The sequence below is a fragment of the Xenopus tropicalis genome, chromosome 1, assembly GCF_000004195.4.
Source record: "Xenopus tropicalis strain Nigerian chromosome 1, UCB_Xtro_10.0, whole genome shotgun sequence".
Classification (NCBI taxonomy): domain Eukaryota; kingdom Metazoa; phylum Chordata; class Amphibia; order Anura; family Pipidae; genus Xenopus; species Xenopus tropicalis.
This window is the reverse complement of record NC_030677.2, coordinates 6704572-6730553: the sequence shown is the minus strand read 5'-3', so window position 1 is coordinate 6730553 and position 25982 is coordinate 6704572. Positions and strand designations below refer to the sequence as shown.

The window sequence follows — 25982 nt, the reverse complement described above, 5'->3', positions numbered from 1 at the left end:
ACAGGGGGAAGCAGGGAAAGCTATAGGGGAAAGCTATAGGGGGAAAGCCTATAGGGGGAAAGCTACAGGGGAAGCAGGGAAAGCTATAGGGGGAAAGCTATAGGGGAAGCTACAGGGGGGAAAGCTACAGGGGGGAAAGCTATAGGGGGGAAAGCTATAGGGGAAGCAGGGAAAGCTATAGGGGGGAAAGCTATAGGGGGGAAAGCTATAGGGGGGAAAGCTATAGGGGGAAAGCTACAGGGGGGAAGCTACAGGGGGGAAAGCTATAGGGGGAAAGCTACAGGGGGAAAGCTTAGGGGAAGCTATAGGGAAGCTATAGGGGAAGCTATAGGGGGAAAGCTATAGGGGGGAAAGCTACAGGGGGGAAAGCTACAGGGGGAAGCAGGGGAAAGCTATAGGGGGGAAAGCTATAGGGGAAGCTATAGGGGGGAAAGCTACAGGGGGAAAGCTATAGGGGGAAAGCTACAGGGGGAAGCAGGGAAAGCTATAGGGGGGAAAGCTATAGGGGGAAAGCTATAGGGGAAGCTATAGGGGGGAAAGCTATAGGGGGAAGCAGGGAAAGCTATAGGGGGGAAAGCTATAGGGGAAGCTATAGGGGGGAAAGCTATAGGGGAAGCTACAGGGGGAAGCAGGGAAAGCTATAGGGGGGAAGCTATAGGGGGGGGAAAGCTATAGGGGAAGCTACAGGGGGAAGCAGGGAAAGCTATAGGGGGAAAGCTATAGGGGGGAAAGCTATAGGGGAAGCTACAGGAGGAAGCAGGGAAAGCTATAGGGGGGAAGCTATAGGGGGGAAAGCTATAGGGGAAGCTACAGGGGGAAGCAGGGGAAAGCTATAGGGGAAGCTATAGGGGGGAAAGCTACAGGGGGAAGCTATAGGGGGGAAAGCTATAGGGGAAGCTACAGGGGGAAGCAGGGAAAGCTATAGGGGGGAAGCTATAGGGGGGGGGAAAGCTATAGGGGGGAAAGCTATAGGGGAAGCTACAGGGGGAAGCAGGGAAAGCTATAGGGGGAAAGCTATAGGGGGGAAAGCTATAGGGGAAGCTACAGGAGGAAGCAGGGAAAGCTATAGGGGGGAAGCTATAGGGGGAAAGCTATAGGGGAAGCTACAGGGGGAAGCAGGGAAAGCTATAGGGGAAGCTATAGGGGGGAAAGCTACAGGGGGAAAGCTATAGGGGGGAAAGCTATAGGGGGAAAGCTACAGGGGGAAGCAGGGAAAGCTATAGGGGGGAAAGCTATAGGGGGAAAGCTATAGGGGGGAAAGCTATAGGGGGGAAAGCTATAGGGGGAAAGCTATAGGGGGAAGCAGGGAAAGCTATAGGGGGAAAGCTATAGGGGAAGCTATAGGGGGGAAAGCTATAGGGGAAGCTATAGGGGGGAAAGCTATAGGGGAAGCTATAGGGGGGAAAAGCTATAGGGGAAGCTACAGGGGGAAGCAGGGAAAGCTATAGGGGGGAAGCTATAGGGGAAGCTACAGGGGGAAGCAGGGAAAGCTATAGGGGGGAAGCTATAGGGGGGGGAAAGCTATAGGGGGGAAAGCTATAGGGGAAGCTACAGGGGGAAGCAGGGAAAGCTATAGGGGGAAAGCTACAGGGGAAAGCTATAGGGGAAAGCTATAGGGAAAGCTGTATATAAACCCTTCAGACTAATGCTAAACAATAATAGGGGCACACACAGTAATTATAACTCGGGGAATACCCGGAATACCCGGCCCAGTCACTGCCAGGCCCCTCCCTCGGTACCGCCCCCGCACGGGCCGGAGAGAAGGAAAAAGCAAATGGTCACTTCCGCTCCCGGCTCTGAGAGGGAATTGGAGCAACAAAATGGCCGCATTGGGGAACAGCTCAGCCCAACAGCCTTCCGCCAAAATGGAGGCGTGTCAGCATGGGCGGGGTTTGTGTGTGTGACGTGCCCAAATGGTACCTGAGCGGAGATGGCCAATCAGTCACTGCAGGAGTCCCAGGTGGCATTAATCAGCCAATAAGGAAGAGCAGTGCGTATCCGGGCCCGTCACTTCCGGGTTGGAGCTGCGCGCATGCGCTCTGAGAATCCGGAAAGCCGGTATTAGTTGCACAGGTATGGCACTGTGTCTAATCCTATCCAACCCCTGGGAAGTGTGTGTGAGTGTGTGAGTGTGAGTGTGTGAGTGAGTGTGTGTGTGTGTGTGTGAGTGTGTATGTATGTGTGTGAGTATGTGTGTGTGTGAGTGTGTATGTATGTATGTGTGTGTGTGTGTATGTATGTGTGTGAGTGAGTGTGTATGTATGTGTGTGTGTGTGTGTGTATGTGTGTGAGTGAGTGTGTATGTATGTGTGTGTGTGTGTATGTATGTGTGTGAGTGAGTGTGTATGTATTGTGTGTGTGTGGTGTGTGTGTATGTATGTGTGTGTGTGTGTATGTGTGTGAGTGAGTGTGTATGTATGTGTGTGTGTGTGTATGTATGTGTGTGAGTGTGTGTGTGTGTATGTATGTGTGTGTGTGTGTATGTATGTGTGTGAGTGAGTGTGTATGTATGTGTGTGTGTGTGTGTGTGTGTATGTATGTGTGTGTGTGTGTATGTGTGTGAGTGAGTGTGTATGTATGTGTGTGTGTGTTGTATGTATGTATGTGTGTGAGTGAGTGTGTATGTATGTGTGTGTGTGTGTGTGTGTGTATGTATGTGTGTGTGTGTGTATGTGTGTGAGTGAGTGTGTATGTATGTGTGTGTGTGTGTATGTATGTGTGTGAGTGAGTGTGTATGTATGTATGTGTGTGTGTGTGTATGTGTGTGTGTGTGTGTGTATGTATGTGTGTGTGTGTGTATGTGAGTGTGTGTATGTATATGTGAGTGTGTGAGTGTGTGAGTATGTATATGTGAGTGTGTGAGTATGTATATGTGAGTGTGTGAGTGTGTGTATGTATGTGTGTGAGTGTGTGTGTGTGTGAGTGTGTGTGTGTGTGTAAGAGACTGACTGTGTGTGTGTGAGGGGGGGGAAGAGTGAGTGTGAGGCCAGTGAGTGAGTGAGTGAGTGTGGGGCCAGTGAGTGAGTGTGGGGCCAGTAGTGGTGTGGGGCCAGTGAGTGAGTGTGGGGCCAGTGAGTGAGTGTTGGGGCCAGTGAGTGAGTGTGGGTGGGGCCAGTGAGTGAGTGTTGTGTGGGGCCAGTGAGTGAGTGTGTGTGGGGCCAGTGAGTGAGTGTGTGTGGGGCCAGTGAGTGAGTGTGTGTGGGGCCAGTGAGTGAGTGAGTTGGGCAGTGAGTGAGAGTGGTGGGGCAGTGAGTGAGTGAGTGTGGAGTGAGTGGTGGGCCAGTGAGTGTGGGGCCAGTGAGTGAGTGAGTGTGGGGCCAGTGAGTGAGTGAGTGTGGGGCCAGTGAGTGAGTGTGGGGCCAGTGAGTGAGTGAGTGTGGGGCCAGTGAGTGAGTGAGTGTGGGGCCAGTGAGTGAGTGAGTGTGTGGGGCCAGTGAGTGAGTGTGTGTGGGGCCAGTGAGTGAGTGTGTGTGGGGCCAGTGAGTGAGTGAGTGTGTGTGGGGCCAGTGAGTGAGTGTGTGTGGGGCCAGTGAGTGAGTGTGTGTGGGGCCAGTGAGTGAGTGTGTGTGGGGCCAGTGAGTGAGTGAGTGTGGGGCCAGTGAGTGAGTGAGTGTGGGGCCAGTGAGTGAGTGAGTGTGGGGCCAGTGAGTGAGTGAGTGAGTGTGGGGCCAGTGAGTGAGTGTTAGGCCAGTGAGTGAGTGAGTGAGTGTGGGGCCAGTGAGTGTGTGGCAGCCTATAACATTGCTTGTCTTATCCCCTAAGGTGGCATCATGGCCCGGGAGCGCAGGCGCCACACTGGGACAGAGCACAGACCCCTCCCACTCCCCAGGAAGGCCACTCCCCCTGAGCGGGACTGGACCCGAGTGCTGCTTGTGGCCCTGGTATCATGTGCCATAGGGGTGAGTGCGTTTGCCTACAGCGGCTACATGAGATGGAGCCTGGCACTCAGAGTGCTCACCCTGCACCCCTCCCCCAGGGTCTGGCCCCCCAATAGCAGCTCCTCAGCCCTGTCCCCCAACATGTTCTGGGGCTCGTACAGACCGCAGCTTTACTTTGGCATGAAGACTCGGAGCCCCCATTCTGTGGTTACAGGTGAGATATTTTACTTACCCCTCCCCCTCCTGTAGCCCCCCTAGCCTTCTATCTGTGCCCCTCCCCCTCCTGTAGCCCCCCTTGTCTCCTATCTGTGCCCCTCCCCCATCCTGTAGCCCCCTGTCTCCTATCTGTGCCCTCCCCTCCTGTAGCCCCTTGTCTCCTATCTGTGCCCCTCCCCCTCCTGTAGCCCCCCTTGTCTCCTATCTGTGCCCCTCCCCCTCCTGTAGCCCCCCTTGTCTCCTATCTGTGCTTGCCCCTCCCTCCTCCCTTGTAGCCCCCCTTGTCTCCTATCTGTGCCCCTCCCCTCCTGTAGCCCCCCTTGTCTCCTATCTGTGCCCCTCCCCCTCCTGTAGCCCCCCTTGTCTCCTATCTGTGCCCCTCCCCCTCCTGTAGCCCCCCTTGTCTCCTATCTGTGCCCCTCCCCCTCCTGTAGCCCCCCTTGTCTCCTATCTGTGCCCCTCCCCATCCTGTAGCCCCCCTTGCCTTCTATCTGTGCCCCTCCCCCATCCTGTAGCCCCCCATGCCTTCTATCTGTGCCCCTCCTGTAGCCCCCCTTGTCTCCTATCTGTGCCCCTCCACCTCCTGTAGCCCCCCTTGTCTCCTATCTGTTGCCCCTCCCCCTCCTGTAGCCCCCCTTGTCTCCTATCTGTGCCCCTCCCCCATCCTGTAGCCCCCCTTGCCTTCTATCTGTGCCCTCCTGTAGCCCCCCTTGTCTCCTATCTGTGCCCCTCCTGTAGCCCCCCTTGTCTCCTATCTGTGCCCCTCCTGTAGCCCCCCTTGTCTCCTATCTGTGCCCCTCCCCCTCCTGTAGCTCCCCATGTCTCCTATCTGTGCCCCTCCCCCTCCTGTAGCCCCCCTTGTCTCCTATCTGTGCCCCTCCCCCTCCTGTAGCTCCCCATGTCTCCTATCTGTGCCCCTCCCCTCCTGTAGCCCCCCTTGTCTCCTATCTGTGCCCCTCCCCCATCCTGTAGCCCCCCTTGTCTCCTATCTGTGCCCCTCCCCCTCCTGTAGCTCCCCATGTCTCCTATCTGTGCCCCTCCCCCATCCCTGTAGCCCCCTAGCCGCCTATCTGTGCCCCTCCCCCATCCTGTAGCCCCCCTTGTCTCCTATCTGTGCCCCTCCCCCTCCTGTAGCCCCCCTTGTCTCCTATCTGTGCCCCGCCCCTCCCCCGTCCTGTAGCCCCCCTAGCCTTTCTATCTGTGCCCCTCCCCCGTCCTGTAGCCCCCCTAGCCTTCTATCTGTGCCCCTCCCCCGTCCTGTAGCCCCCCTAGCCTTCTATCTGTGGCCCCTCCCCCGTCCAGTAGCCCCCCCTAGCCTTCTATCTGTGCTCCTCCCCCATCCTGTAGCCCCCCCATCCTGTACCCCCCCTAGCCTTCTATCTGTGCTCCTCCCCCATCCTGTAGCCCCCCCATCCTGTAGCCCCCTAGCCTTCTATCTGTGCCCCTCCCCCATCCTGTAGCCCCCCCCTTGCTCAGGTACAATACAGAAATAGTGATCTCAACACCTTAAATACGGTGGAAATCATGTGATACAAACATGTGACTTGTTTAACCCCTTTCAGGCTGTGCTGGTTATTAGCGTGCGGTAGTGTCACCGCGTGCAGTCCCCGTGCAATCCCCGTGCAATGTGCACACTCGCCCCAGGGAAAGGATAAGGGATTAAAGGCAAAGTTCCCTTTGTGTCGTGTTATATTAATGAAATATGGAACGGCTGCATGGGGCCTTTAACTGCACAGCCTGAAAGGGGTTAAACAAGTCACATGTTAGTATCGGATGGTTTCCATGGAGTTTAGGGAATTGCACCTGGGAAGGGGTTGGTCCCCCCCCCCAAAGCTTGTGCTTCTCCCCTATGTGCCACTTCCATTGTATGTACCCCCAGGTCTGATGTGGCTGTCCCAGGCTGGCGCCCCCTCTCTGCGGCACACTTGTGAGCAGGGCGATGGCCTGGCACGGTACGGGTGGCTGTTGCACGACGGAGAGAACTTTGGGGTCCAGGAAATCACCGACCGGGGGTTCACGCTACGCACTGAGTTTGTGAAGAGGCCGGGGGGGGACCATGGCGGGGACTGGAGCTGGCGGATCCGAGCCTCCCCCCAGGTGAGAATATTGTATCATGTGTGAGCCCTTGTTTCACCTCATGGGGGCAGTGGGGGACACAGTGCAAATACTGGGAGGGCGGAGCTTAGGGGGAAGGAGGTACCTCTGTCCTTCTAGCTAAATGTTTGATTGGTGCAGCAAATACACGCGTGTGCGCCGCTCTCCCAAGCACTTGCACAGGGGATTAGGGGGTTAAACACAGACGTGCAACATGTTCATTGTATGTCCTACTGCAGGTACATACTATGTCATTATGTGTGGCCTATTCCCCCCACTCACTGTGTGTATGTTCCCAACAGGCTTCCAGCTCTCCGGGGCAAATCCTCTCCCTGATGTTCTACGTAGCAACCGACGGGCAGGGAACGCTCACCCCCCACGTGGCAGGGAGGCGGCACCTCACCCACGTTACTGGCGAGTCCGAGGAACTGGGCCCATTCACTCTCCGGTTCCTTACAGCCGAGGGGGGAGACGGCCATGTCAGGTAAGCAGTCTCTTCTACCTACTGCTCCCCTGAACTCACTCCTCGTTTATATATAGTGACCCCCCCTTATACATTATATATAGTGACCCCCCCTTATACATTATATATAGTGACCCCCCTTATACATTATATATAGTGACCCCCCCCTTATACATTATATATAGTGACCCCCCCCCTTATACATTATATATAGTGACCCCCCCTTATACATTTATATATAGTGACCCCCCCCCTTATACATTATATATAGTGACCCCCCCTTATACATTTATATATAGTGACCCCCCCCTTATACATTATATATAGTGACCCCCCCTTATACATTTATATATAGTGACCACCCCCCCTTATACATTATATATAGTGACCCCCCCTTATACATTTATATATAGTGACCCCCCCTTATACATTATATATAGTGACCCCCCCTTATACATTTATATATAGTGACCCCCCCCTTATATATTATATATAGTGACCCCCCCCCCCCCCCAGTGTAACCAATCCCAACTGGGCCAGCCTTTCCCCATAACTGAGCCCATTCCCTTTATCAGCTTAGTCGCTCTTCCCTGTACTTTCTCTATTTCATTACTGCCCCCCCCTTATATATTTATATATAGTGACCCCCCCTTAACTGCCCCTTCCCCAGTGTAACCAATCCCAACTGGGCCAGCCTTTCCCCATAACTGAGCCCATTCCCTTTATCAGCTTAGTCGCTCTTCCCTGTACTTTCTCTATTTCATTACTGCCCCCCCCTTATATATTTATATATAGCGACCCTCCCCTTACTGCCCCTTCCCCGGTGTAACCAATCCCAGCCTTTCCCTATGCCAGTGGCCAAATATTGCCCTTGTAGGAGAGTTGTATGAAGGGATGTCCCAGCTAACAGCGGTCTCTCTGCCCCCCCCCCCCCCCCCCATAGTTACAACTACCTGAGCACCACGTGCCCCGGCCTGCACACTCTGACGGACGTGGTGCGCACCAGCCTGAGGGATCACTTTACTCACCCAACAGAGAGTGGAGGCTCCCGTGGCAACAAAAGACGTTACTTTGGCCTCGATAGCTACCACCCCCCGCCGTTGCCCCCAGGCACCCCAGCTCCTCCCCCCCACACACAACTGGTAGTCCATCAGCTCACCCTGCAGCTCCCTTTCCAGGCCGAGGTTCTGTTTGAGTCTGGTAGTTTCCAGCAGCGCCCAGGGCAACTCTCGGGGGTTTCCTTGGGCACGGAGCTAGACAGGCACAAGACCAACATGGAAAATCGATTCCAGAGCATATTCAGGCTTGAGGAGAAAGGATTCACCCCAGATCAAGTGGCCTTTGCTCAGGCAGCTCTTTCCAACATGCTGGGTGGGATGGGCTACTTCTATGGCAGCTCCGTGGTCAAGTCTCCCCACAACGCAGAGCCTGTGCTTTATCCGGCGGCCCCTCTCTACACCGCCGTCCCATCTCGCTCCTTCTTTCCCCGCGGCTTCCTGTGGGACGAGGGCTTCCATCTGCTGCTGATTGGCCGCTGGAATCCCTCCCTGGCTTGGCAGTCTCTGGGGCACTGGTTAGATCTCATGAATGCAGATGGCTGGATCCCCAGGGAGCAGATTCTGGGCTCGGAGGCTCGCAGCAAGGTGCCGGATGAGTTTGTCATTCAGAAGAGTGAGAATGCCAACCCGCCGACCCTGTTCCTGGCTCTGCGCCAGCTGCTGGCAAACACCGAGGGGGACGAAGCGCTCCGACGAGCCTGGCCTCGCCTGCAGACCTGGTATGATTGGTACAACTCCACCCAGGCCGGCTTGCTGCCTCACACCTACCGCTGGCGGGGTAGGGATCAAGACCCCCTGCGCTTCCTCAACCCCAAGACTCTGACATCTGGGTTAGACGATTATCCGCGAGCGTCACATCCCTCCGAGGAGGAGCGGCACGTGGATCTGCGCTGCTGGATGGCGCTGGCCTCTCAAGTCATGGCAGATATCGCCGAGCGCTTGGAAGAAGATGGTGGGCGCTACCGCCACGACCACAACATACTGACTGACAATGCTTTGTTGGACCACCACCACTGGTCGGAGAGGCTTGGGGCCTATGCTGATTATGGGAACCATACGCAGAACACGGCACTAGAGTGGGTGAGGCCACGCGCAGCCCCAGGGCAGGACCCCCGAAGCGTTCCGCCGCCTCAGTTGATTAGGGTTGTTAGGAAGCCGCCAAGGCTGCAGTATGTGGGCGCTTTAGGCTATGTATCCCTTTTCCCCTTCCTCTTGCAGGTGCTGGATCCCAGTGCCCCCCACCTTGGCCGCCTCTTGGACCTTATCAGAGACGCTGATAAACTGTGGACCCCCTATGGAATTCGCTCTCTGTCAAAGGGCAGCCCCTTGTACCTGCAACGTAACACAGAGCACGACGCCCCCTACTGGAGGGGCCCCATCTGGATCAACATGAATTATCTGACAGTTAGGGCCCTGTACTTGTACAGCCAGATGGAGGGGCCACACAGGGACAGGTTGGTCAGCCTATACAGGGAGCTGAGGCAGAACCTTCTGGCCAATCTGTACCGGCAATACAAGAACACTGGCTTCCTGTGGGAGCAGTATAACGATCAGACTGGCCAGGGGCAGGGCTGCTTCCCATTCACCGGCTGGTCATCCCTGCTGGTACTAATCATGGCTGAAGAGTACTGATACCCACATTGCCATTGGGCTACTGCCGGGGGCTACAGACCAAAGCTCCCACCATCAGACCATAACAGACAACTATAGCTGGGGGGTGCCACCCTATCAGTGCCCACCAAGAGGAACGTATTGCCTGCTTCTCTGGGATCCCAGTGCCACACATTCTCCCAGGATGCTCTCTGCCCAAAGTGCTTACACACATTCTCCCAGGATGCTCTCTGCCCAAAGTGCTTACACACATTCTCCCAGGATGCTCTCTGCCCAAAGTGCTTACACACATTCTCCCAGGATGCTCTCTGCCCAAAGTGCTTACACACATTCTCCCAGGATGCTCTCTGCCCAAAGTGCTTACACACATTCTCCCAGGATGCTCTCTGCCCAAAGTGCTTACACACATTCTCCCAGGATGCTCTCTGCCCAAAGTGCTTACACACATTCTCCCAGGATGCTCTCTGCCCAAAGTGCTTACACACATTCTCCCAGGATGCTCTCTGCCCAAAGTGCTTACACACATTCTCCCAGGATGCTCTCTGCCCAAAGTGCTTACACACATTCTCCCAGGATGCTCTCTGCCCAAAGTGCTTACACACATTCTCCCAGGATGCTCTCTGCCCAAAGTGCTTACACACATTCTCCCAGGATGCTCTCTGCCCAAAGTGCTTACACACATTCTCCCAGGATGCTCTCTGCCCAAAGTGCTTACACACATTCTCCCAGGATGCTCTCTGCCCAAAGTGCTTACACACATTCTCCCAGGATGCTCTCTGCCCAAAGTGCTTACAGACATTCTCCCAGGATGCTCTCTGCCCAAAGTGCTTACACACATTCTCCCAGGATGCTCTCTGCCCAAAGTGCTTACACACATTCTCCCAGGATGCTCTCTGCCCAAAGTGCTTACACACATTCTCCATGCCCCCGTGGCACAGCCCTGCCCGGCACAGACGGCTCGTACCATGTACGGATCTAAACAAATAAAACCTGTTTTGTTTTTTTTTTTTTACAAAGTGAAAATTTGTGGGAATTGGGTGATATGGGATTAGATGAGCTGGCAGTCACACACTCAGGCAGTCTTCTCACCGGCAGGCAGCCCCAAGCTCAGGCAGTCTCTCTCACAGACAGGCAGCCCCAAGCTCAGGCAGTCTCTCTCACCGGCAGGCAGCCCCAAGCTCAGGCAGTCTCTCTCACAGACAGGCAGCCCCAAGCTCAGGCAGTCTCTCTCACAGACAGGCAGCCCCAAGCTCAGGCAGTCTCTCTCACCGGCAGGCAGCCCCAAGCTCAGGCAGTCTCTCTCACAGACAGGCAGCCCCAAGCTCAGGCAGTCTCTCTCACAGACAGGCAGCCCCAAGCTCAGGCAGTCTCTCTCACCGGCACGTAGCCACATACTAAGGAAATGCCACCCACACCAGAAAGCGGTTGCTAAGGCACAGCCCAGAGGGCAACAAGCCGACACACTCGATACCTTGGATGGCATTTATTTGGTGTGACACAGGTCCCCGCCAGATGGGCCCACAGAGCTCCTATTGCTCCCAGCCTCACCACTGGCAGTGAGAAATGGACCCCTCTAGATCTAAAGATCCCCCCACCCCAAGATGGAGCAACACGGGGGATTGATGGTTCTGCCAGTGTGCCCACACGTCTATGGTTCTGTTTTCTTTGGCAACTCAGGACTCCACGGACCCAAGTCTCTATCATCTCTGGCACGAGAGACAGACTGCGCAGGACTATGGCTCCATATTATTGTCACCCCTTAGGGGCACCCTACTCACCCATTTCCCTTACAGAGAGAGAGACAGTCACAGAGAGGAGACGTGGCTAAATACTAAATATTGCCCTCCCCTCAGTGCATAGACATTTGCACCCCGATGTCTCTGCTCCCACCCAAGCTGGGCTCCTCCTCCTTCCTACAGTTCTGTTCACACAGGCTGGATGGGTGAGTCTGGCTCCGCCTCTCCCTTCTCAGATGGAGGCCCCCCAGCCCCTGCTTTACTCCTCTCTGTGCAGCCTGGGCTGTCGTGCCCATCGCTCCTTTCCTCATCTTCCTCTCCCACAATGTGGCAGCGGCAAACCTCTATGCCCGAGTCCCCTGTCAGCCTGCGGTGTCTGTAATGCTCTTCCTCGTCATCCTCCTCCTCCTCTTCCTCAATGGCCCAGCAGATACGGCTGCCTCCCTCAAACAAGTCTGCGTATGAAGAGAAGGCAGCCTCCCTTCCATAGGCCCCCAGCTGCTCCTCCTCCTCCTCCAGACTCTCCTCCCAACTGCCCCCCTCACTGGCCGTACTCCCCTGGCTAGCGGCCGTCTCATCTGTGACCTGCACAGTGAAGGAGGAGCTGCTGGCCGAGGTCACGCAGTCTGAGGTACAGGAGCAGCAGCTGGAGGGCTCTGTACTGGGGGAGGCAGTGTCCTCCAGTGATGGCGGTGGGGAGCATGGTGGTCCAAATGGGTTGAGGATGGAGCTGTATGGAGGGGGAGGGGTTGTGGGACGGCACGCAACCTCCTCATAAGCCGGAAGTTTAAAAGGTGCCAACACCCCTGCGGGCAGAAAATAATCAGCTGTCAGTGCAACCAATGGAACAAGTCTCCCCAAATCCCTGCCCCCCCCCCAGTCAGGGTACAATAGGCTGATAGCTGGGTATATATGGCCTGTAATGGCTCAGTGGGACTGTAGGGGGGGGCACTTACCCCCCCCCCAGTCAGGGTACAATAGGCTGATATGTGGGTATATATGGCCTGTAATGGCTCAGTGGGACTGTAGGGGGGGCACTTACTGAGATCCAGGCTGGAGGGGGGATAGTGACAGGCACGTTGGTAAGCGATCAGGTTGATCTCCCGCTGTCGCTGCTGGTGCTGCAGGCGCAGTTTGGCGCGGCGGTGTCGGTAGGCGCAGCAACAGCTCAGAAGGATCAGGACACTCCATAGAAGCCAGAACCCTGTGAGGGGCAAACCCAGAACCCTGTGAGGGGCACACCCAGAACCCTGTGAGGGGCACACCCAGAACCCTGTGAGGGGCACACCCAGAACCCTGTGAGGGGCACACCCAGAACCCTGTGAGGGGCCCGGTCTGGCACACGGGGAATGCACGGGGTGCATTGGGGGGAACACGGGGGCTATACAGGGGCTAGGCATTGGGGGGGAACACGGGGGCTATACAGGGGCTAGGCATTGGGGGGAACACGGGGGCTATACAGGGCTAGGCATTGGGGGGAACACGAGGGCTATACAGGGCTAGGCATTGGGGGGGAACACGGGGGCTATACAGGGGCTAGGCATTGGGCGGAACACGGGGCTATACAGGGGCTAGGCATTGGGTACGGGAACACGGGGCTATACAGGGGCTAGGCATTGGAACACGGGGCTATACAGGGGCTAGGCATGGGGAACACGGGGGCTATACAGGGGCTAGGCATTGGGGGGAACACGGGGCTATACAGGGGCTAGGCATTGGGGGGAACACGGGTGCCACAGGGGCTAGGCATTGGGGGGAACACGGGGCTATACAGGCTAGGCATTGGGGGGAACACGGGGTGCACAGGGGCTAGGCATTGGGGGGGAACACGGGGGCTATACAGGGGCTAGGCATTGGGGGTGTGGGGGGCGGGCACGGGGTGCCGGGGGCGGGGTTAGGCATTGGGCGGGGGCACGGGGGGGCGGGGGGAACACGGGGGCTATACAGGGCTAGGCTTGGGGGAACACGGGGCTATACAGGGGCTAGGCTTGGGGGGGAACACGGGGCTATACAGGGCTAGGCATTGGGGAACACGGGGGCATACAGGGGCTAGGCATTGGGGGAACACGGGCTATACAGGGGCTAGGCATTGGGGGGAACACGGGGGCTATACAGGGGCTAGGCATTGGGGGAACACGGGGGCTATACAGGGGCTAGCATTGGGGAACACGGGGGCTATACAGGGGCTAGGCATTGGGGGGAAACACGGGGCTATGCAGTTGGGGGGAACACGGGGCTATAGAGGGGAGTATTGGGGGGAACACGGGCTAGGCATTGGGGGGAACACGGGGGCTATACAGGGGCTAGGCATTGGGGGGAACACGGGGGCTATACAGGGGCTAGGCATTGGGGGGGAACACACGGGGCTATACAGGGGCTAGGCATTGGGGGGAACACGGGGGCTATACAGGGCTAGGCATTGGGGGGGACACGGGGGCTATACAGGGGCTAGGCATTGGGGGAACACGGGGGCTATACAGGGGCTAGCGACACGGGGCTAGGCATTGGGGGAACACGGGGGTTATACAGGGCTAGCATTGGGGGAAACACGGGGTTATACAGGGGCTAGGCATTGGGGGGAACACGGGGGCTATACAGGGGCTAGCATTGGGGGGAACACGGGGTTATACAGGGGCTAGGCATTGGGGAACACGGGGGTTATACAGGGGCTAGGCATTGAAGGGGGGGAACACGGGGCTATACAGGGGCTAGGCATTGGGGGGAACACGGGGTTATACAGGGCTAGGCATCGGGGGGGGAACACGGGGCTATACAGGGCTAGGCATTGGGGGGGAACACGGGGGCTATACAGGGGCTAGGCATTGGGGGGAACACGGGGGCTATACAGGGGCTAGGCATTGGGGGAACACGGGGTTATCAGGGGTAGGCATTGGGGGAACACGGGGCTATACAGGGGCTAGGCATTGGGGGGGGAACACGGGGGCTATACAGGGGCTAGGCATTGGGGGGACACGGGCATACAGGGGCTAGGCATTGGGGGAAACACGGGCTATACAGGGGCTAGGCATTGGGGGGAACACGGGGGCTATACAGGGGCTAGCATTGGGGGAACACGGGGGTTATACAGGGGCTAGGCATTGGGGGGAACACGGGGGCTATACAGGGGCTAGGCATTGGGGGGAACATGGGGTTATTACAGGGGCTAGGCAGTTGGGGAACACGGGGGCTATACAGGGGCTAGGCATTGGGGGAACACGGGGGCTAGGCATTGGGGGAAGCATGGGGGTTATACAGGGGCTAGGCATTGGGGGGGAACACGGGGGTTAGCAGAGATACAGCGTGTTGGTCATTTACCCTCGCTCTGTGTGTGAGTGTGTGAGTGAGTGAGTGAGTGAGTGAGGTGTGTGTGTGTGTGAGTGAGTGTGTGAGTGAGTGAGTGAGTGTGTTGTGAGTGAGTGTGTGTGTGTGTGTGTGTGGGGGGGGGGGTTATACTCACACCACAGCTCATAGTAGTAAGTGCAGCAGCCGGTCTCCCCGCAGCAGTGGCCGGTCTCACACACATACGGTCGGTTATTTACCCCGGGGCAGTGCTCCCGAGCCTGCTGAGAGATTGGGCACAGTGTGACTGGTGCATTATGGGTACTGACTGATCCACAGGGGAAATAACCCCCTACTTGGATCCTACCCCCCCCCCCCCCCTTTATATATTTATATATAGTGACCCCCCCCCTTAACTGCCCCCCCCCCCCCCCAGTGTAACCAATCCCAACTGGGCAGCCTTTCCCCATAACTGAGCCCATTCCCTTTATCAGCTTAGTCGCTCTTCCCTGTACTTTCTATATTTCATTACTGCCCCCCCTTATATATTTATATATAGTGACCCCCCCCTTAACTGCCCCTTCCCCCAGTGTAACCAATCCCAACTGGCCAGCCTTTCCCCATAACTGAGCCCATTCCCTTTATCAGCTTAGTCGCTCTTCCCTGTACTTTCTCTATTTCATTACTGCCCCCCCTTATATATTTATATATAGTGACCCCCCCTTAACTGCCCCCCCCCCCCCAGTGTAACCAATCCCAACTGGGCCAGCCTTTCCCCATAACTGAGCCCATTCCCTTTATCAGCTTAGTCGCTCTTCCCTGTACTTTCTCTATTTCATTACTGCCCCCCCTTATATATTTATATATAGTGACCCCCCCTTAACTGCCCCCCCCCCAGTGTAACCAATCCCAACTGGGCCAGCCTTTCCCCATAACTGAGCCCATTCCCTTTATCAGCTTAGTCGCTCTTCCCTGTACTTTTCTCTATTTCATTACTGCCCCCCCCTATATATTTATATATAGTGACCCCCCCTTAACTGCCCCCCCCCCAGTGTAACCAATCCCAACTGGGCCAGCCTTTCCAAGTTGAAATGAGGGTGTATGGTACAGCAGAAAGCAGATGGGGTTACACCAATACACACAGGGTTCCCATTCCCGGGAGGGATTAGGGGGTACAGCAGAAAGCAGATGGGGTTACACCAATACACACAGGTTCCCATTCCGGAGGGATTAGGGGGTACAGCAGAAAGCAGATGGGGTTACACCAATACACACAGGGTTCCATTCCCGGAGGATTAGTGGGTACAGCAGAAAGCAGATGGGGTTACACCAATACACACAGGGTTCCCATTCGGGAGGGATTAGGGGGTACAGCAGAAAGCAGATGGGGTTACACCAATACACCACAGGGTTCCCATTCCCGGGAGGGATTAGGGGTTACAGCAGAAAGCAGATGGGGTTTACACCAATACACACAGGGTTCCCATTCCGGGAGATTATGGGGGACAGCAGAAGCAGATGGGGTTACACCAATACACACAGGGTTCCCATTCCCGGGAGGGATTAGGGTACAGGCAGAAAGCAGATGGGGTTACACCAATACACACAGGGTTCCCATTCCCGGAGGATTAGGGTACAGCAGAAAGCAGATGGGGTTACACCAATACACACAGGGTTCCCATTCCCGGGAGGATTAGGGGGTACAGCAGAAAGCAGATGGGGTTACACCATACACACAGGGTTTCCCATTCCGGGAGGGATTAGGGGGTACAGCAGAAAGCAGATGGGGTTACACCAATACACACAGGGTTCCCCATTCCCGGGAGGGATTAGGGGGTACCACGAAAGCAGAATGGGTTACACCAATACACACAGGGTTCCATTCCGGGAGGGATTAGGGGTACAGCAGAAAGCAGATGGGGTTTACACCAATACCACAGGGTTCCCATTCCCGGGAGGATTAGGGGGTACAGCAGAAAGCAGATGGGGTTACACCAATACACACAGGGTTCCCATTCCCGGGAGGATTAGGGGGTACAGCAGAAAGCAGATGGGGGTTACACCAATACACACAGGGTTCCCATTCCCGGGAGGGATTAGGGGGTACAGCAGAAAGCAGATGGGGGTTACACCAATACACACAGGGTTCCCATTCCGGGAGGGATTAGGGGTACAGCAGAAAGCAGATGGGGGTTACACCAATACACACAGGTTCCCATTCCCGGGAGGATTAGGGGGTACAGCAGAAAGCAGATGGGTTACACCAATACACACAGGGTTCCCATTCCCGGGAGGGATTAGGGGGTACAGCAGAAAGCAGATGGGGGTTACACCAATACACACAGGGTTCCCATTCCCGGGAGGATTAGGGGGTACAGCAGAAAGCAGATGGGGTTTACACCAATACACACAGGGTTCCCATTCCCGGGAGGGATTAGGGGGTACAGCAGAAAGCAGATGGGGTTACACCAATACACACAGGGTTCCCATTCCCGGGAGGGATTAGGGGGTACAGCAGAAAGCAGATGGGGTTACACCAATACACACAGGGTTCCCATTCCCGGGAGGGATTAGGGGGTACAGCAGAAAGCAGATGGGGTTACACCAATACACACAGGGTTCCCCATTCCCGGAGGGATTAGGGGGTACAGCAGAAAGCAGATGGGGTTACACCAATACACACAGGGTTCCCATTCCCGGGAGGGATTAGGGGTACAGCAGAAAGCAGATGGGGTTACACCAATACACACAGGGTTCCCATTCCCGGGAGGGATTAGGGGGTACAGCAGAAAGCAGATGGGGTTACACCAATACACACAGGGTTCCCATTCCCGGGAGGGATTAGGGGTACAGCAGAAAGCAGATGGGGTTACACCAATACACACAGGGTTCCCATTCCCGGAGGATTAGGGGTACAGCAGAAAGCAGATGGGGTTACACCAATACACACAGGGTTCCCATTCCCGGGAGGGATTAGGGGGTACAGCAGAAAGCAGATGGGGTTACACCAATACACACAGGGTTCCCATTCCCGGGAGGGATTAGGGGGTACAGCAGAAAGCAGATGGGGTTACACCAATACACACAGGGTTCCCATTCCCGGGAGGGATTAGGGGGTACAGCAGAAAGCAGATGGGGTTACACCAATACACACAGGGTTCCCATTCCCGGGAGGGATTAGGGGGGTACAGCAGAAAGCAGATGGGGTTACACCAATACACACAGGGTTCCCATTCCCGGAGGGATTAGGGGGTACAGCAGAAAGCAGATGGGGTTACACCAATACACACAGGGTTCCCATTCCCGGGAGGGATTAGGGGGTACAGGCAGAAAGCAGTGGGGTTACACCAATACACACAGGGTTCCCATTCCGGGAGGGATTAGGGGGTACAGCAGAAAGCAGATGGGGTTACACCAATACACACAGGGTTCCCATTCCGGGAGGGATTAGGGGGTACAGCAGAAAGCAGATGGGGTTACACCAATACACACAGGGTTCCCATTCCCGGGAGGGATTAGGGGGTACAGCAGAAAGCAGATGGGGTTACACCAATACACACAGGGTTCCCATTCCCGGGAGGGATTAGGGGGTACAGCAGAAAGCAGATGGGGTTACACCAATACACACAGGGTTCCCATTCCCGGAGGGATTAGGGGGTACAGCAGAAAGCAGATGGGGTTACACCAATACACACAGGGTTCCCATTCCCGGGAGGGATTAGGGGGTACAGCAGAAAGCAGATGGGGTTACACCAATACACACAGGGTTCCCATTCCCGGGAGTGATTAGGGGGTACAGGCAGAAAGCAGATGGGGTTACACCAATACACACAGGGTTCCCATTCCCGGGAGGGATTAGGGGGTACAGCAGAAAGCAGATGGGGTTACACCAATACACACAGGGTTCCCATTCCCGGGAGGGATTAGGGGGTACAGCAGAAAGCAGATGGGGTTACACCAATACACACAGGGTTCCCATTCCCGGGAGGGATTAGGGGGTACAGCAGAAAGCAGATGGGGTTACACCAATACACACAGGGTTCCCATTCCCGGGAGGGATTAGGGGGTACAGGCAGAGACTGGCAGTGTATGTATAGGCTCAGCCTCCCCTACTGGTGCCAAGCAGCGCTGCAGGTAATGGGGGGGGGGTACCAGCACTTACCTGGGCAGTGAGGGAGGAGACGGGGGGCATGATGGGCTCAGTACTGGCCATTGGGAGAGCAGACAGACAGGAGGCCACACAGACAGAGGAACAGACACATATGGGGCAGCGCAGTACAAGGGACTCACCAAGGGCAACTGATCCCATAGCTCAGTGTGTACAGTAAACATAATGTAACAGCTAGGGGCCCCTGGGACCGGCCCTGGCCCAGATAAACCTGCCCCCAGCTGGATCTGACCTGGGAACCTAGGGAGGCACCCACAGGCCTCAGGGAAACCCACACGGGAACAGGGTAATGCAGAGAAACACCCCCCCCCCCCCATACAGTATTGGTACAGCCTCAGGGCCTGGGTTACACAGTAGGAACCCCCACCTACAGGAATGGGTGGCCCCCCCCCATACAGTATTGGTACAGCCTCAGGGCCAGGGTTACACAGTAGGAACCCCACCTACAGGAATGGGTGCCCCCCCCCATACAGTATTGGTACAGCCTCAGGGCCAGGGTTACACAGTAGGAACCCCACCTACAGGAATGGGTGCCCCCCCCCCCATACAGTATTGGTACAGCCTCAGGGCCAGGGTTACACAGTAGGAACCCCACCTACAGGAATGGGTGGCCCCCCATACAGTATTGGTAACAGCCTCAGGGCCAAGGGTTTACAACAGTAGGAACCCCACCTACAGAATGGTGCCCCCCCCATTACAGTATTGGTACAGCCTCAGGGCCAGGGTTACCAGTAGGAACCCCACTCTACAGGAATGGGTGCCCCCCCCCCATACAGTATTGGTACAGCCTCAGGGCCAGGGTTACACAGTAGGAACCCCACCTACAGGAATCGGTGTCCCCCCCATACAGTATTGGTACAGCCCTCAGGGCCAGGGTTACACAGTAGGAACCCCACCTACAGGAATGGGTGCCCCCCCATACAGTATTGGTACAGCCTCAGGGCCAGGGTTACACAGTAGGAACCCCACCTACAGGAATGGGTGCCCCCCCATACAGTATTGGTACAGCCTCAGGGCCAGGGTTACACAGTAGGAACCCCACCTACAGGAATGGGTGCCCCCCCCATACAGTATTGGTACAGCCTCAGGGCCAGGGTTACACAGTAGGAACCCCACCTACAGGAATGGGTGCCCCCCCCCCATACAGTATTGGTACAGCCTCAGGGCCAGGGTTACACAGTAGGAACCCCACCTACAGGAATGGGTGCCCCCCCCCCATACAGTATTGGTACAGCCTCAGGGCCAGGGTTACACAGTAGGAACCCCACCTACAGGAATGGGTGCCCCCCATACAGTATTGGTACAGCCTCAGGGCCAGGGTTACACAGTAGGAACCCCACCTACAGGAATGGGTGCCCCCCCCATACAGTATTGGTACAGCCTCAGGGCCAGGGTTACACAGTAGGAACCCCACCTACAGGAATGGGTGCCCCCCCATACAGTATTGGTACAGCCTCAGGGCCAGGGTTACACAGTAGGAATCCCACCTACAGGAATGGGTGCCCCCCCCCATACAGTATTGGTACAGCCTCAGGGCCAGGGTTACACAGTAGGAACCCCACCTACAGGAATGGGTGCCCCCCCATACAGTATTGGTACAGCCTCAGGGCCAGGGTTACACAGTAGGAACCCCACCTACAGGAATGGGTGCCCCCCCCCCATACAGTATTGGTACAGCCTCAGGGCCAGGGTTACACAGTAGGAACCCCACCTACAGGAATGGGTGCCCCCCCCCATACAGTATTGGTACAGCCTCAGGGCCAGGGTTACACAGTAGGAATCCCACCTACAGGAATGGGTGCCCCCCCCCATACAGTATTGGTACAGCCTCAGGGCCAGGGTTACACAGTAGGAACCCCACCTACAGGAATGGGTGCCCCCCATACAGTATTGGTACAGCCTCAGGGCCAGGGTTACACAGTAGGAACCCCACCTACAGGAATGGGTGCCCCCCCCCCCATACAGTATTGGTACAGCCTAAGGGCCAGGGTTACACAGTAGGAACCCCACCTACAGGAATGGGTGCCCCCCCATACAGTATTGGTACAGCCTCAGGGCCAGGGTTACACAGTAGGAACCCCACCTACAGGAATGGGTGCCCCCCCCATACAGTATTGGTACAGCCTCAGGGCCAGGGTTACACAGTAGGAACCCCACCTACAGGAATGGGTGCCCCCCCCCCATACAGTATTGGTACAGCCTCAGGGCCAGGGTTACACAGTAGGAACCCCACCTACAGGAATGGGTGCCCCCCCCCATACAGTATTGGTACAGCCTCAGGGCCAGGGTTACACAGTAGGAACCCACCTACAGGAATGGGTGCCCCCCCCATACAGTATTGGTACAGCCTCAGGGCCAGGGTTACACAGTAGGAACCCCACCTACAGGAATGGGTGCCCCCCCATACAGTATTGGTACAGCCTCAGGGCCAGGGTTACACAGTAGGAACCCCACCTACAGGAATGGGTGCCCCCCCCCATACAGTATTGGTACAGCCTCAGGGCCAGGGTTACACAGTAGGAACCCCACCTACAGGAATGGGTGCCCCCCCCATACAGTATTGGTACAGCCTCAGGGCCAGGGTTACACAGTAGGAACCCCACCTACAGGAATGGGTGCCCCCCCATACAGTATTGGTACAGCCTCAGGGCCAGGGTTACACAGTAGGAACCCCACCTACAGGAATGGGTGCCCCCCCATACAGTATTGGTACAGCCTCAGGGCCAGGGTTACACAGTAGGAACCCCACCTACAGGAATGGGTGCCCCCCCCCATACAGTATTGGTACAGCCTCAGGGCCAGGGTTACACAGTAGGAACCCCACCTACAGGAATGGGTGCCCCCCCCCCCATACAGTATTGGTACAGCCTCAGGGCCAGGGTTACACAGTAGGAACCCCACCTACAGGAATGGGTGCCCCCCCATACAGTATTGGTACAGCCTCAGGGCCAGGGTTACACAGTAGGAACCCCACCTACAGGAATGGGTGCCCCCCCCATACAGTATTGGTACAGCCTCAGGGCCAGGGTTACACAGTAGGAACCCCACCTACAGGAATGGGTGCCCCCCCCCCATACAGTATTGGTACAGCCTCAGGGCCAGGGTTACACAGTAGGAACCCCACCTACAGGAATGGGTGCCCCCCCCCATACAGTATTGGTACAGCCTCAGGGCCAGGGTTACACAGTAGGAACCCCACCTACAGGAATGGGTGCCCCCCCCCATACCAGTATTGGTACAGCCTCAGGGCCAGGGTTACACAGTAGGAACCCCACCTACAGGAATGGGGTGCCCCCCCCCCATACAGTATTGGTACAGCCTCAGGGCCAGGTTTACACAGTAGGAATCCCACCTACAGGAATGGGTGCCCCCCCCATACAGTATTGGTACAGCCTCAGGGCCAGGGTTACACAGTAGGAACCCCACCTACAGGAATGGGTGCCCCCCCCCCCCCATACAGTATTGGTACAGCCTAAGGGCCAGGGTTACACAGTAGGAACCCCACCTACAGGAATGGGTGCCCCCCATACAGTATTGGTACAGCCTCAGGGCCAGGGTTTACACAGTTAGGAACCCCACCTACAGGAATGGGTGCCCCCCCCATACAGTATTGGTACAGCCTCAGGGCCAGGGTTACAACAGTAGGAATCCCACCTACAGGAATGGGTGCCCCCTCCCATACAGTATTGGTACAGCCTCAGGGCCAGGGTTACACAGTAGGAACCCCACCTACAGGAATGGGTGCCCCCCCCCCCATACAGTATTGGTACAGCCTAAGGGCCAGGGTTACACAGTAGGAACCCCACCTACAGGAATGGGTGCCCCCCATACAGTATTGGTACAGCCTCAGGGCCAGGGTTACACAGTAGGAACCCCACCTACAGGAATGGGTGCCCCCCCATACAGTATTGGTACAGCCTCAGGGCCAGGGTTACACAGTAGGAACCCCACCTACAGGACTGGGTGCCCCCCCCATACAGTATTGGTACAGCCTCAGGGCCAGGGTTACACAGTAGGAACCCCACCTAGAGGAATGGGTGCCCCCCCATACAGTATTGGTACAGTCTCAGGGCCAGGGTTACACAGTAGGAACCCCACCTACAGGAATGGGTGCCCCCCATACAGTATTGGTACAGCCTCAGGGCCAGGGTTACACAGTAGGAACCCCACCTACAGGAATCGGTGCCCCCCATACAGTATTGGCACAGCCTCAGGGCCAGGGTTACACAGTAGGAACCCCACCTACAGGAATGGGTGCCCCCCATACAGTATTGGTACAGCCTCAGGGCCAGGGTTACACAGTAGGAACCCCACCTACAGGAATAGGTGCCCCCCCCCCATACAGTATTGGTACAGCCTCAGGGCCAGGGTTACACAGTAGGAACCCCACCTACAGGAATGGGTGCCCCCCATACAGTATTGGCACAGCCTCAGGGCCAGGGTTACACAGTAGGAACCCCACCTACAGGAATAGGTGCCCCCCCCCCATACAGTATTGGTACAGCCTCAGGGCCAGGGTTACACAGTAGGAACCCCACCTACAGGAATCGGTGCCCCCCATACAGTATTGGCACAGCCTCAGGGCCAGGGTTACACAGTAGGAACCCCACCTACAGGAATGGGTGCCCCCCATACAGTATTAGTACAGCCTCAGGGCCAGGGTTACACAGTAGGAATCCCACCTACAGGAATGGGTGCCCCCCATACAGTATTGGTACAGCCTCAGGGCCAGGGTTACACAGTAGGAACCCCACCTACAGGAATGGGTGCCCCCCCATACAGTATTGGTACAGCCTCAGGGCCAGGGTTACACAGTAGGAACCCCACCTACAGGAATGGGTGCCCCCCATACAGTATTGGTACAGTCTCAGGGCCAGGGTTACACAGTAGGAACCCCACCTACAGGAATGGGTGCCCCCCATACAGTATTGGTACAGCCTCAGGGCCAGGGTTACACAGTAGGAACCCCACCTACAGGAATCGGTGCCCCCCATACAGTATTGGCACAGCCTCAGGGCCAGGGTTACACAGTAGGAACCCCACCTACAGGAATGGGTGCCCCCCATACAGTATTGGTACAGCCTCAGGGCCAGGGTTACACAGTAGGAACCCACCTACAGGAATAGGTGCCCCCCCCCCATACAGTATTGGTACAGCCTCAGGGCCAGGGTTACCACAGTAGGAACCCCCACCTACAGGAATGGGTGCCCCCCATACAGTATTGGCACAGCCTCAGGGCCAGGGTTACACAGTAGGAACCCCACCTACAGGAATAGGTGCCCCCCCCCATACAGTATTGGTACAGCCTCAGGGCCAGGGTTACACAGTAGGAACCCCACCTACAGGAATCGGTGCCCCCCATACAGTATTGGCACAGCCTCAGGGCCAGGGTTACACAGTAGGAACCCCACCTACAGGAATGGGTGCCCCCCATACAGTATTAGTACAGCCTCAGGGCCAGGGTTACACAGTAGGAATCCCACCTACAGGAATGGGTGCCCCCCATACAGTATTGGTACAGCCTCAGGGCCAGGGTTACACAGTAGGAACCCCACCCTACAGGAATGGGTGCCCCCCCCATACAGTATTGGTACAGCCTCAGGGCCAGGGTTACACAGTAGGAACCCCACCTACAGGAATGGGTGCCCCCCCCATACAGTATTGGTACAGCCTCAGGGCCAGGGTTACACAGTAGGAACCCCACCTACAGGAATGGGTGCCCCCCCCCCATACAGTATTGGCACAGCCTCAGGGCCAGGGTTACACAGTAGGAACCCCACCTACAGGAATGGGTGCCCCCCATACAGTATTAGTACAGCCTCAGGGCCAGGGTTACACAGTAGGAATCCCACCTACAGGAATGGGTGCCCCCCATACAGTATTGGTACAGCCTCAGGGCCAGGGTTACACAGTAGGAACCCCACCTACAGGAATGGGTGCCCCCCATACAGTATTGGTACAGCCTCAGGGCCAGGGTTACACAGTAGGAACCCCACCTACAGGAATGGGTGCCCCCCCATACAGTATTGGTACAGCCTCAGGGCCAGGGTTACCACAGTAGGAACCCCACCTACAGGAATGGGTGCCCCCCATACAGTATTGGTACAGCCTCAGGGCCAGGGTTACACAGTAGGAACCCCACCTACAGGAATGGGTGCCCCCCCCATACAGTATTGGTACAGCCTCAGGGCCAGGGTTACACAGTAGGAACCCCACCTACAGGAATGGGTGCCCCCCATACAGTATTGGTACAGCCTCAGGGCAGGGTTACACAGTAGGAACCCCACCTACAGGAATGGGTGCCCCCCCCCATACAGTATTGGTACAGCCTCAGGGCCAGGGTTACACAGTAGGAATCCCACCTACAGGAATGGGTGCCCCCCCCCATACAGTATTGGTACAGCCTCAGGGCCAGGGTTACACAGTAGGAACCCCACCTACAGGAATGGGTGCCCCCCCATACAGTATTGGTACAGCCTCAGGGCCAGGGTTACACAGTAGGAACCCCACCTACAGGAATGGGTGCCCCCCCCATACAGTATTGGTACAGCCTCAGGGCCAGGGTTACACAGTAGGAATCCCACCTACAGGAATGGGTGCCCCCCCCCCATACAGTATTGGTACAGCCTCAGGGCCAGGGTTACACAGTAGGAACCCCACCTACAGGAATGGGTGCCCCCCCCATACAGTATTGGTACAGCCTCAGGGCCAGGGTTACACAGTAGGAACCCACCTACAGGAATGGGTGCCCCCCCATACAGTATTGGTACAGCCTCAGGGCCAGGGTTACACAGTAGGAACCCCACCTACAGGAATGGGTGCCCCCCCCATACAGTATTGGTACAGCCTCAGGGCCAGGGTTACACAGTAGGAACCCCACCTACAGGAATGGGTGCCCCCCCCCATACAGTATTGGTACAGCCTCAGGGCCAGGGTTACACAGTAGGAACCCCACCTACAGGAATGGGTGCCCCCCCCCATACAGTATTGGTACAGCCTCAGGGCCAGGGTTACACAGTAGGAATCCCACCTACAGGAATGGGTGCCCCCCCCCCCATACAGTATTGGTACAGCCTCAGGGCCAGGGTTACACAGTAGGAACCCCACCTACAGGAATGGGTGCCCCCCCATACAGTATTGGTACAGCCCAGAGCCCCAGTTCCTTCCGGTTTATAGGCAGACAAATGAAGCGGAAGTTGACAGACAGGAAACACAAATATACACAACCCCCCCACTCACCAGGCGCCCCGGGTTCTCCCGCCTTTCCCATAATCCCCCGTTGTTCTCCATCCTCTCAGGACGCCCTTGAGCCGCTCCTCTCCCAGGGCCGCACCACCGGCTCCCCAGCCGCCATCTTACCTAGTCTTCCTGCTTCTCGGCCAGCAACAGATGGAACCACGCCCCCAGGCAACTCAGAGACAAATAGAAAGGAGGCTGTAGCCTTAGTAGTACGGCATTGGCTTACACGTAGAGGCGGTA

The 25982-nt window shown here is 56.5% G+C and overlaps 2 protein-coding genes across 7 annotated transcripts; one reads left to right on the top strand and one right to left on the bottom strand.

The window, feature by feature from the left end:
- Window positions 1-1967: 1967 nt before the first annotated feature.
- mogs (mannosyl-oligosaccharide glucosidase) lies at window positions 1968-10324 on the top strand. The gene is made up of 5 exons (XM_031895220.1): window positions 1968-2073; window positions 3763-4092; window positions 5974-6191; window positions 6491-6672; window positions 7595-10324. The coding sequence occupies exons 2-5, from the start codon at window positions 3771-3773 to the stop codon at window positions 9339-9341; spliced, it is 2469 nt and encodes an 822-aa protein (XP_031751080.1). The 5' UTR covers window positions 1968-2073; window positions 3763-3770; the 3' UTR covers window positions 9342-10324.
- A 464-nt stretch (window positions 10325-10788) lies between these two features.
- On the bottom strand, window positions 10789-25970 carry wbp1 (WW domain binding protein 1). Of its 6 annotated transcripts, none has more exons than XM_031899667.1 (4): window positions 25743-25895; window positions 14514-14616; window positions 12099-12260; window positions 10789-11862 (listed from the first exon to the last, which is right to left on the bottom strand). In XM_031899667.1, the coding sequence occupies exons 1-4, from the start codon at window positions 25791-25793 to the stop codon at window positions 11246-11248; spliced, it is 933 nt and encodes a 310-aa protein (XP_031755527.1). In that variant the 5' UTR covers window positions 25794-25895; the 3' UTR covers window positions 10789-11245. The 6 variants fall into 6 exon arrangements, with proteins under 6 accessions (XP_031755527.1, NP_001015807.1, XP_031755524.1 ...); NM_001015807.1 differs by having other exon boundaries at window positions 14514-14619; window positions 25743-25843; XM_031899664.1 differs by lacking the exon at window positions 25743-25895 and adding an exon at window positions 18498-18740 and having other exon boundaries at window positions 14514-14619.
- Between the last annotated feature and the right edge of the window lie 12 nt (window positions 25971-25982).

What these genes read in the sequence shown, in the direction of transcription:
- mogs (XM_031895220.1), top strand. Translation starts at nt 3,771, where the DNA reads ATGGCCCGGGAGCGCAGGCGCCACACTGGGACAGAGCACAGACCCCTC. An exon ending in GGATCCGAGCCTCCCCCCAG is followed by an intron (nt 6,192 to 6,490) that starts GTGAGAATATTG and finishes TGTTCCCAACAG; the next exon opens with GCTTCCAGCTCTCCGGGGCA. An exon ending in GGGGGAGACGGCCATGTCAG is followed by an intron (nt 6,673 to 7,594) that starts GTAAGCAGTCTC and finishes CCCCCCCCATAG; the next exon opens with TTACAACTACCTGAGCACCA.
- wbp1 (XM_031899664.1), bottom strand. Translation starts at nt 18,644, where the DNA reads ATGGGATCAGTTGCCCTTGGTGAGTCCCTTGTACTGCGCTGCCCCATA. An exon ending in TCTCCTCCCTCACTGCCCAG is followed by an intron (nt 14,620 to 18,497) that starts GTAAGTGCTGGT and finishes CCAATCTCTCAG; the next exon opens with CAGGCTCGGGAGCACTGCCC. An exon ending in CCCCTCCAGCCTGGATCTCA is followed by an intron (nt 11,863 to 12,098) that starts GTAAGTGCCCCC and finishes TTCTGCCCGCAG; the next exon opens with GGGTGTTGGCACCTTTTAAA.